The 10456-nt window shown below is 57.1% G+C and overlaps 1 protein-coding gene across 1 annotated transcript in view; it reads right to left on the reverse strand.

Annotated features, from left to right (window-relative positions):
* The window catches only part of LOC112547121 (uncharacterized), a 54359-nt gene extending 44109 nt beyond the window's left edge, over positions 1-10250 (reverse strand). The window contains exons 1-5 of the mRNA XM_075919947.1: positions 9975-10250; positions 8614-8705; positions 8128-8422; positions 3087-3247; positions 2391-2688 (exon numbers count right to left, since the gene is read on the reverse strand). Of these exons, the coding sequence (XP_075776062.1) occupies positions 2391-2688; positions 3087-3247; positions 8128-8422; positions 8614-8698 (839 nt within the window). The 5' untranslated portion in view covers positions 8699-8705; positions 9975-10250. The remainder of the gene's footprint in view (positions 1-2390; positions 2689-3086; positions 3248-8127; positions 8423-8613; positions 8706-9974) is intronic.
* Positions 10251-10456: the final 206 nt, after the last annotated feature.

A 10456-nucleotide genomic window follows, 5' to 3' on the forward strand; every position in this document is an offset into this window, starting at 1 on the left:
CTGTTGATATGCGTTTTATTAGTTAAATTCTAGGGCTTTAATTGCTCATTGAAAGTACTGTCATATAGGTGGCAATCAGGGGAAATGTTGCATTTTATTGCAATGAGCAGAACTGGCTTAAATGGGGCCTGCGTGTAGTGTAGTCTTGCCTTAATATTTGTATTTATGACCATCAGTGTGAAAGAAGCTATTTGCATATATTTGCATATATATTCACATGTATATGCAACCACACATAAGCGGTGGCCCCCAGGCCTTCCAAAGTTGAGTAGTCCAGCTCTATATTTTAGGAAAGCTTTTGAGAGAATCCAATGCAACACTCTTGTCATATGCAAACGAGGGAAAGACGGTCTAGGTAAAATCACTATCAGGTGGGTGCACAGGTGTTTGAAACGCACGCCAAGAGGAGTTAACAATAGTGAATGGTCACATTGAGGGGCTTTATGTAGAAGGAAGTTTCAGGGATGTGCCCTGCGTTGAGCACTGGTCTCTATGTTCATTAATGACGTTGACATTGGCGCACCGAGCAGGGTTATAAAATGTGCAGGTGAAACCAAGCCGAGAGGGGTTGTAAGAGCATTGGGGGTAAGGAAGAAAATGCAAAATCATCTTGATAATGTGGGGAACTGGCGTGAAAACTAGCAGGAGCAATTCAATAAAGGGAAGTGCTGTTCCGCGGAAGGAAAATGTCTAACTCCCATATAAGGGAAAGACACATTAGACCCACTCAGCTCTGGCACATGTTCTGAGGGCTTGTGGCGAGCCATTTCTGGGATACTGTGAAGAAGTGGGCTGTGCCCAGAAATCTCATGATCCCAGCTACATGTTTCGTTCGTCTTTCAGGTGCTACTAGACTATTCGTTGTTTTTAAATTGTTTCCAGGTTTTGAATTGAATTGTAATATACCCACTTCCTGTTCTACTAACGCCGTGGAGGGGAGAGACCCCACTGGAGCTCACGGAGGGCAGTGGACTCTCGTAGATTACAGCACGGGCAGATACATCTGGGTTCTATGTAAGAACATTGGCCAGACTAGGTCAGACCAAAGGTCTATGTACCCCAGTGGCCAATGCCAGGTGCCCCATAGGGAATGCACACAACAGGCAATCATTGCCTAATTCATCCCGCCACCCTTTTCGAGCCCCTGGCAAAACATGGTGCTGGATCTCCGGCTACAGGGGCTAATAGCCACTGAGGGACCTATTCTCCATGAACTGTTCTTGTTCTTTTCAGAACCCTATTATAGTTTTGGCCTTCACAGCATCCTCTGGCAAGGAGTTCCACAGGTTGACAGTGAAGAAATACTTTGAGTCTTTTGTTCCCTTTACTTAGGGAGATCCCAGGAAGGCAACCTAGGAGAGGTGCCCAGGAGGGAAGAAGCTCCAAAGGGGAGAGCTATGTGTGCCAAGCCCCTAAGGGCTGTTTCCCCTGAAGCTAATTGCTGACGGACACAGTGGATTCGCCTTCCCCTGGAGACCTGGGGATGGGAAAGGTCCCTCCAGGCCTCAGGAGTCTCTGGAGCCAGGAACCCCAGTTCCTGTTGGCTCAGGTGTGATGATTCTGCAGGAGGAACAGCTGTGAGGGCAGAGACAGAACAGGCGGGGCTGGAGAGCTCTCAGCTGTTCTGCATCATGCAGGGAGCTGGAGGGGAGGAGAAGGGTGCAGAGCAAGTATCATAGTGGGGGGGAGGGGCTGAGCCTCGCCAAGCAGCCTGGCATGGCCCTGCCCATGCTGGGCTCCTGAGCTCCCCGTCCCTTCCCACTGTTTGTGGCCCAGGCTGGGGCTGGTGCCGGTGCCATCAGATCACCTGCCATATGTGACCTGGGGAGGCTGGGGCTGCTGGCTGCCCAGGACCTGGAATTGGAGGCACTGAGGCTGGCAGATGAGGTTGGGGTGCCCTGGGCATCTGGGGAAGGGACGGAGAGAAGGGGGACCACAGGGGGAAGGAAGACGCTTGGGGCACAACAGCGAATTCACCTGCTGCCCATGAGGAGGGGCGCAAAGAGTCGGGGGGGTTTACCTGTCCAGGGAAAGGAGCACACGGGGCGGGAAGCGGAGTGGCAGGAAGGGCAGGCAGCAGGTGGGGCGAAGTCCAAGAGGGGATGAGCCATGGATGAAAGAGGCATCATGCACCCCTGGCAACTCAGGAAGACGGTGTCCCCCCTCCACTGGCGCTACAGCTGAGTTGGGGTTTGTCTGGAGGCCAAGGGGGGGCTGCACCCCACCCAGCTCACCCATGGCCATGCCCCTGCACCCCTGCAAAGCACTCCCAGCCCCAGGCAGCTCGGAGGGGAAGAGGCTGCACCGTGGCCCTGGCTGGCAATGAGGCCCCACCCCGTGTCTGGCCTGGGAGGTCTCATCTCACCGCAGACAAGGGGGAAGCGACTCACATGGGGTTGTCCTTGCCGTTGTTGGCCAGGGAGTCTCCCAAGTGGATCTGGGCCCCCAGCAGCGTCTCCCAACAGCACTCGTCTTCCCTGTTCTTCACGATCACCACGGAGACGGAATGCCGGCTGCCCAAGTCCACGGTCCACCAGGGATCTGTGTCGCGCTGAGTGTGGCTGCAGGAGCCTCGCTCCCAAATCCCTTCACGGTTTCCATCCACGGCCTTGCTAGCCAGGCCTTCTCCAAAGCTGTCCTCGTACATGGACGACTGCGTGGCCGGACGTCCCAGCGCCAAGTTCTGAGCTGGAATCAGAGGGTGAGAGGAGGGGAGGTGGGATGTGCCCGTTGCCGGGGGCGGGGCCTCTAGAAGCCCTTTCTCCCACACGGACCAAAGCCATTTCCTGATGGTGACACACAAACCAGCCACCACGTGCGAGCCGGGTTCACAATAGGAACTTGGGCAGGAACGACAGCAGGGTGGTGCTGGGCGATCAGCCCACCTGTCCCATAGCTCACTGGCATGGGGCATGATGTTCACATGCAGCCCCTCCCACCTACCCCTGCCAGCCGCAGCCCACGCCCAGGGGAGCAGTGGGAAGGGGCGATGTTCCCAGGGTTTCTGCTGTCTCGCTAGGCAGAGGCTGACGCACAGGGGACATGAAAGGGAACAGGTCTCCAGTCACATTGTGCCAGCTCCTTACCCCCTAGTGGTGGGGTACAGCCCTGAGAGAGAACCTCGACCTCACACAGGGAGAGAAACTCCCGCCTGCCCGGGATGACGATGGTGACGTAGCGGCCCTCCAGCCGGTTGCAGCAGATGGTGCTGAGGGATCCGGCAGTGGGGTCGGTGATGGTCCCGCAGCTAAAGGAAAGTGCAGACGCCAAGAAGCCAAAACAAGATGGAAACATCCAAACCCACAACGCCTGGTTAAATGACCCTGCGGCACTTAAGGGAGTATCTGGCCCAGTCTCATGGTACCACAGCAGTGACAGCGATGGCCCAACCCTTTTCTATCGCTAGGCCCTGGGGCAGTTGCCTTCCTGGGCCCCGCCCATCAGCAGGTCGGGGCGAGTGTCACTCGGGGATGTCGTCCGGGCAGGGTTGTGTGTAAGACGTGGGCAGTGACTGACCCACTAGAGGGCTCAGCTGGAGCACCGTGTCCTGCTTCCCACCCCGCACTTTAAATGTGGAAAATGGAATAGGCTCTAATGGGCAGCAGCCGAAACGACAAGCTGCCTCAGGCACAGGCGGAAGGACCTGGGCGGGTGTAGTCAGGAGGAGAAGGCTGATGACAACTGTCTTCAGACAGGCCTGTGGTGGGGAGCTCCTGCCCTGCACCGGCGGGGCTTAGTGCGGGCTGGCCGGCGAGACGTGGTCCCTTCCAGTGGCACAGTCGCCTGCACGGGGCGGCGCAGGTCAGCTCCCCCCTGGCGCTCAGGAGGTCGGGCACCCAGCCTCCCCGCGACCGGCTCGCCTAAGGAAAAGGGGCCAACCCAGCTCCACTGTGCGCCATGAATTCTCTGGGTGGCGGGGGGCTGCCAATTAGCTAGGTGGCTCCTGGCACTAGGGCAGGGCTGTGGGGGCTCAGTGGGACGCACAGATCACAGGGGAGCAGGGGTCAGGGCAGCCGCTCAGGGAGCGCCCCAGGAAAGGCTGGAGTCAGCCTCCCCGTGGCAGTTGCTGCTCCTGGAAGTGGCTGGCCTGTCCCTGCAGCCCCTGAGAGAGGCGGAGCAGGGGGTCTCCACGTGCTGTCCTTGCCTGCAGACACCGCTCCCGCAGCTCCCATTGATCAGTAACGGGGAACCGTGGCCGGTAGACTCTGTGGCTCAGCGCCTGTGGGTGGGGGGCAGCACATGGAGCCCCGGCTGTACTTTCTAGCTGCTTTCAGGAGTGGTGCAGGGCCAAGGGAAGGGGTAAGTTACCATAACCCTGCTGCTCCCCCGCCCGGAAAGCCTCTCAGTTACACGGTGCCCAGCCAGCGCCTGAACCCCTGTCCCAGCCCTGAACCTCTTCCTGCACCCAACTTCCGGCCCCAGAAGTGACTCCCCCTGCGCCCAAACTCCTTCCCCATGAAATGCCTCCTGGACCCCAATCCTGCCCCCGGGCTCAGCCCAGAGCACCCCTCACACTCCAAATCCCTTTGCCCCAAACGAGAGACGCCACCCCAACCCCCTACCTCCGCCTGGGGAAAGCGAGTGAGGAGGAGGGAGAAGGGAAGGAAGTGGGGCCAGGTTATCTGGGTTGGAGATAGATCTTACATTGCACTTACATTGAAAAAGTGATCTTGTGGTTAAAAAGGTTGGGGACCACTGGGTTAGAGGGCTGGGGCACATGGCCTACGAGGAGAGGCTGAGGGAGTTGGGTTTGTTGAGTCTGCAGAAGGGAAGAGTGAGGGGGGATTTGAGAGCAGCCTTCAACTTCCTGCAGGGGGGTTCCAGAGAGGCTGGAGAGAGGCTGTTCTCAGTGGGGGCTGATGGCAGAACAAGGAGCAATGGGCTCAAGGTGCAGTGGGGAAGGTCTAGGTTGGAGATTAGGACAAACTCTTTCCCTAGGCAGGTGGGGAAGCCCTGGGATGGGTCCCTAGGGAGGGGGTGGAGTCTCCATCACTAGAGGTGTTTAAGTCTCGGCTTGACAAAGCCCTGGCTGGGCTGATTTACTTGGGGTTGGTCCTGCTCTGGGCAGGGGGCTGGACTCGATGCCTCCTGAGGGCTCTGCCCGCCCTGGAATTCTACGTCTCCTTTCAGTCTTCTCCTGTCCAGACTAAACAAGCCCAATTCTTTCAGTCTTCCCTCACAGCTCATGTTCTCTAGACCCTTCATCATTCTCATAGCTCTTCTCTGGACCCTCTCCAATTTCTCCATTTCTTTCTTGAAATGTGGTGCCCAGAACTGGACCCACTACTCCACTTGAGGCCTAATCAGCACAGAGTAGAGCGGAAGAATGACTCCTCGGGTCTTGCTCACAATGCTCCTGTTAATGCCTCCCAGAATCGGGTTTGCTTTTTTTTGCAAGTGTCACACTGTTGACTCATCAATTTGTGGTCCACTCTGACCCCTAGGTCCCTTTCTGCCGGACTCCTTCCTAGACAGTCGCTTCCCGTTCTGTATGTGTGACACAGATCGGTCCTTCCTAAGTGGAGCACTTTGCATTGGTCCTTATTAAACTTTATCCTGTTTCCCTCAGACCATTTCTCCAGTTTGTCCAGAACATTTTGAATTCTGACCCTCGCCCCCAAAGCACCTGCCACCCCTCCCAGCTTGGGATCATTTGCAAACTTAATAAGCGTCCTCTCTGTGCCAATATCTAAATTATTGATGGAGACATTGAATAGAACCAACAGCTCTGCACTGACATCTGACAACTCCCTCCGCACCCTGGGACCTTGAAGTCCTGGAACCTTGACCTGTCCTGGGCCCCGAAGAGAACATGGGCTGGAAGGGGAAATCCCCTTCACCTCCAGCTGCTAACCCCCCCCTAAGTGAACAACTATTAATCTAACCGGACAGCCAGCACAGAGCTGGTTGCGCGAGGGTCTTGCAAAGCAAGAGAGCCACGAGCTCCAACAGCCATCGATGGCGGTAGGAAGGAACTGAGGGGTGCTTGGGTCGGCAGGGTCACACAATGGCTGTGTCTACACTGGCATGAATTTCCGGAAATGCTTAAAACGGAATACTATTCCGTTTTCAGTTTCTCCAGAAAAGGAGCGTCTACATTGGCAGGCTGCTTTTCCGGAAAAGCCCTTTTTCCGGAAAAGCATCTGTGGCCAATGTAGACGTGCTTTTCCGGAAAAGAGCCCCGATCACCATTTTCGCGATCGGGGCTTTTTTCCGGAAAAGACTACTGGGCTGTCTACACTGGCCCTTTTCCGGAACAGTGTTCCGGAATAAGAACTTATGCCCGAGCGGGAGCAGAATAGTTTTTCCGGAATAGCGGCTGATTTTGTACAGTAGAGCATCGTTGCTTTTCCGGAAATTCAAGGGCCAGTGTAGACAGTTCACAGCTTATTTCGGAAAAGCGGCTGATTTTCCGGAATAAGTGGCCCAATGTAGACACAGCCACAGTGTGCAGCACCGGCACCGTTCCTGGGAGCTCCACAGCCAGCCCAAGGGGTCACAACTGAGGGAAAACGGCCGGCAGCCGTGTGCACGGTGCGTACACAACTCAACTGGAACACGCATGAGCAGGCACTCCAAGAACTACCCAGGCTCACATTGCTATCAGGCTGTTTCCCCCAACACTAATTACCGGGGGAGATGATGGATTTTCCAGCCCCTGGAGCCCTTGGGTCAAGGCCGGACACCTGTCGAACAGACACGCTGGAGCTTGCAGAGATTGCGGGCTCAGCACAGAATCACTGCGCGAGGTTCCCATGCTCACACCAGGGGCTGGAGAGCAACGGCTCCAGCGTGCATGGCCTGGCAGAAGTTGCTGTGCTCACTGCCATGCAATTCCCTTCTGGCCCAGGCCACCACTGCCATGGTGTAGTTAGGAAGGGAAATATGGGTGAAGCCTGACCTTTAGGTAGGCAGGAACTGCTGGGAGGCACGGGAAGGAGACAGGAGGGAGGGGCCCAGCTGCCCTACCCACCTCCACCTGCCCCTTGTCGCTCAGCAGGCACAAGAGGATGAAAATACAGTGGGTGCTCAGCACCCCCAGCCGCCTCCCCAGCCAGCTGTATCCCACTCACCCACCTCGCCCTCCACTCTCAGCTCTTCTGCAGCATGCAGGGGGTGCTGGAGGGCAGCGGGAGGACAGTGGGGAGTGAGTATTATTGGGGGGGGGACTCTGAGCCTCCCCAGTCAGCCTGGCGTTGCCCTGTCCGTGCAATGTCCCCAGGAGGGCCTGAGCTCCCAACCCTTCCCGCCCTTCATGGCTCAGGCTGGGGCTGGTGCCCCCAGATGACCTGCCATATGGGACTTGGCGAGGCTGGAGGAGATGCCTGTCCAGGGCTCTCGGAGCGGGGGCGCTCAGGCCGCTGGGACCAGCAGACGCAGTGGGGGTGCGCCAGTCTCCTCATTGCAGGAGGAATAATGGCAGTTCGAATTAGGAGCTTTCATTTGAACTACCTAGGCTGTGCCGCGTGTAGCCACGGGCAGGGAGTTCGAACAACGGGGCATTTAAAAATGGCGGCGCCTGGGAACATACAAATAAAGCCTGGGATATTTCAATCCCGGGCTTCTTTTTCAAGTTCAAATGCCTACATTAGCCACCCTCGTTCGAACTAGGGGGCTAGTGCAGACATACCCTAGGAGGGAATGGAAGAGGAGGACTAGGTCCTGGGGCAGAAGTGGAGGAACCAGTGGCTAACCTCCCCTATAGCCAGTCACCTGCTCCCTATGAGGAGCAGCGGGGGCAGAAAGAGGTGGGGGGAAGGGCACATCTAGCGAAAGAGGCAAAACTGGGCAGGAAGCAGGGGGCCAGGAATGGAAAGTGGCCGTGGAGGTGGGGCAAAGAGGGATGAGCCCTGGGACAGAACGGGAGTCCTGCACCTCCAGCAACTCGGGAAAGACAGTGCCACTCTGTTTACCCTACAGCTGAGAGTTGCCTCGGCCGGGAAGCCAAGCGGGTGGGGCTGCACCCACCCTGGCACAGCTGTGGCTAGGCCTCTGCCCCACCTGCAAAGCACTCTCCTCCTAAGGCAGCTTAGAGGTATCAGGCCGCCTGGCTGCCAAAGAGACCCGACCCCCCGTGCCTGAGCTTGGAGGACTCAGCTCACTGCAGACAATGGAGAAGAAACTCACATGGTGTTGTTGAGTTCATGGTAATTCTGGGAGTCTCCCACGTAGATCTGGGCCCCCTTCAGTCTCTCCCAACAGCAGTCTTCCCTGTTCTTCACAATCACCATGGAGACAAAATGCCGGCTGCCCAAGTCCACGCTCCACCACGGATCTCTTTCGAGCCCGGTGTGGGTGCAGGAGCCCTGATCATGATACCCATTACGTTTTCCGTCCACAGCCCTTGCAGGCACGGCTTCCCCAAAGTCGTCCCAGTACGTGGACGACTGAGTGGCAGTATGTTGCAGCGCCAGGTTCTGAGCTGGAATCAGAGGGCGAGAAGAGGGGAGGTGGGATGAGCCCATCGCCAGGGCCTCAGGATGGTTTTCGTCCTAAATGGCATTAGAACCAGGCACTGCGTGAGAGCCAGGTTCACACTGGGTCTCAGGGCCATGCGGGCAGCAGGGACTGGGGTGTAACGTAACAGGGCACGTCACTGTGCCAGCTCCTTACCCCCTGGCGTTGGGGTGCAGTCCTGAGAGACCCCAGGCTCTGCGAGGATCCCAATCGCCATCCACAGGCACCAGAGAAGCGCCATCCTCGCACTGCCAACACAGGAGAGCAGAATCAGCTACGGTCATGGCGCAGTTCAGGTGGCACCTCCCACCCACCGCTGGGCCTGATTTTTCCAAGAAGGAAACTGAGACACAGGGAGCAGCCAGTTGTCTAAGATCCTGAAGCGGGTGTGGGGCAAACCTGTGGCTGGAACCAGGGTGCCTGACAATCTATCCCCCTCCTCTGCCCACTGCTCCATCTCACTGTGTGTGACCATGTCTGCTGATGAGTTTCCACCAGGGAGGTTTGACGTAGATTAATTTAATCATTGTGTGACTGTATCAAAACGTAGTGATTCCACGATGATTCGATGGCTGCAGGCAGTGTGTTTCTGGCCCCACTCCCGGGGAGCCCCCGCCACCTGTGGGGAGCTGGCTCCCCCCGAGCACTGGCTCCTGCCTGCCCCCCTCTGCTTTTATGGGAGGCAGAGAGAGGAGGGGGGTGTAGATGGCTCTGCGGAGCAGGTCTGCCCGGAAAGTCTGCTTAAAAGCCAGCTCCCCCGGTGTATTGGCTCCCACCGGCTCCCCTCACCCTCCACGCTGCTCCCTGTCTACCAGAGGGACCAGTGCAGGGACAGCGGGAGGGGGCTCAGAGAACTCCAGGAGATCCAATGCTCATGGGGAGGCAGCTTAAAAGCCAGTTCCCCATGGACACCGGCTCCCGTCACCCCCCTTTGCCCTCTGAAACAGGGACAGCGGAACGTGAGTAGCCAATAGGATTAACCAATAAACCCAGTCTGATCGGTTCATCTACTTGACTACACGCTCACATTCCCCGTTTCCACGGGCCTAAGCGGCAGGGTTAAGCGGCACTGCCTGAGGCTTGATGAAATGGGGTTTCAGCCAGACCCTGACAGGGTCCACTCGGTGAACACCCAGCTGGAGAGAAGTGCTCACGCGGCCAACTTCTCCCTTGGCTTCTGCCGAGCCAAAGACTGGAGAGTCAGCAGCGCTGGATTCACAACCCTTCCTAGACAACAGGGGGAGCCGCCCAGCAAAGCTCATTTCAAGGGAAATTCCCTGGGGCGGATGCCCGATCACCCTTCCAGCCCCACTTCCACCCTCGTCTGAGGACTCCGCCGGAGCCTGGCTCTTTTGCCAATGGCACTGGGGTGAATCGCACCCTCGCTGTATCGAGGGAGTGTCTCTGGAAGGGCTTTAAGTCAGAGGGGCCATGGCCTCGCCTGGCAGGAGGCAAAGGCAGGTATAAAAGTCCACTGATCAGCTGGGGCAGAAGGGAAGAGGGACTCACCAGCTCACCTGGGCACCTGCCGTCACCGGCTTTGGGAGACAGGTAGAAACTCCAGTTCTCTTCCAGGAGCTTCAACCGCTACAGCCTTGTTATCCCGTCTTGGGCCGGTCTGTGGGTGTCCAGCCGCTTTTATCCAGTTCCCAGTGGGTGGCACGGTGACTGGTTACTGCTTTGCAAGCCGACGGACACGGACCAATGAGGATGTGACTAACGAAGTCAAGTTTGCCAACAGTGACTCGATGTCCCACTTTTAAAGGGACTGTCCTGCCTTTCAGCCTTCCCGGCTGTGTCCCTGCGCTAAAGAACGGGCCAGTTGTCAGATGTCTTTGTCTCTCCCCTCCAGTCAGTACTGGTGGGTCCTGCTGCTGGCCGGAGCTTTGCTCCCAGCTGCTCCCCCAAGTATTGCACAGGGTTGATCCCCCCCAGATATTAGTCCCAGACAGAACAAACGCAACCAACTTACTTAAGTACCAACTTTACACAGATCTTA

The sequence above is a fragment of the Pelodiscus sinensis genome, chromosome 2, assembly GCF_049634645.1.
Source record: "Pelodiscus sinensis isolate JC-2024 chromosome 2, ASM4963464v1, whole genome shotgun sequence".
NCBI lineage: Eukaryota > Metazoa > Chordata > Testudines > Trionychidae > Pelodiscus > Pelodiscus sinensis.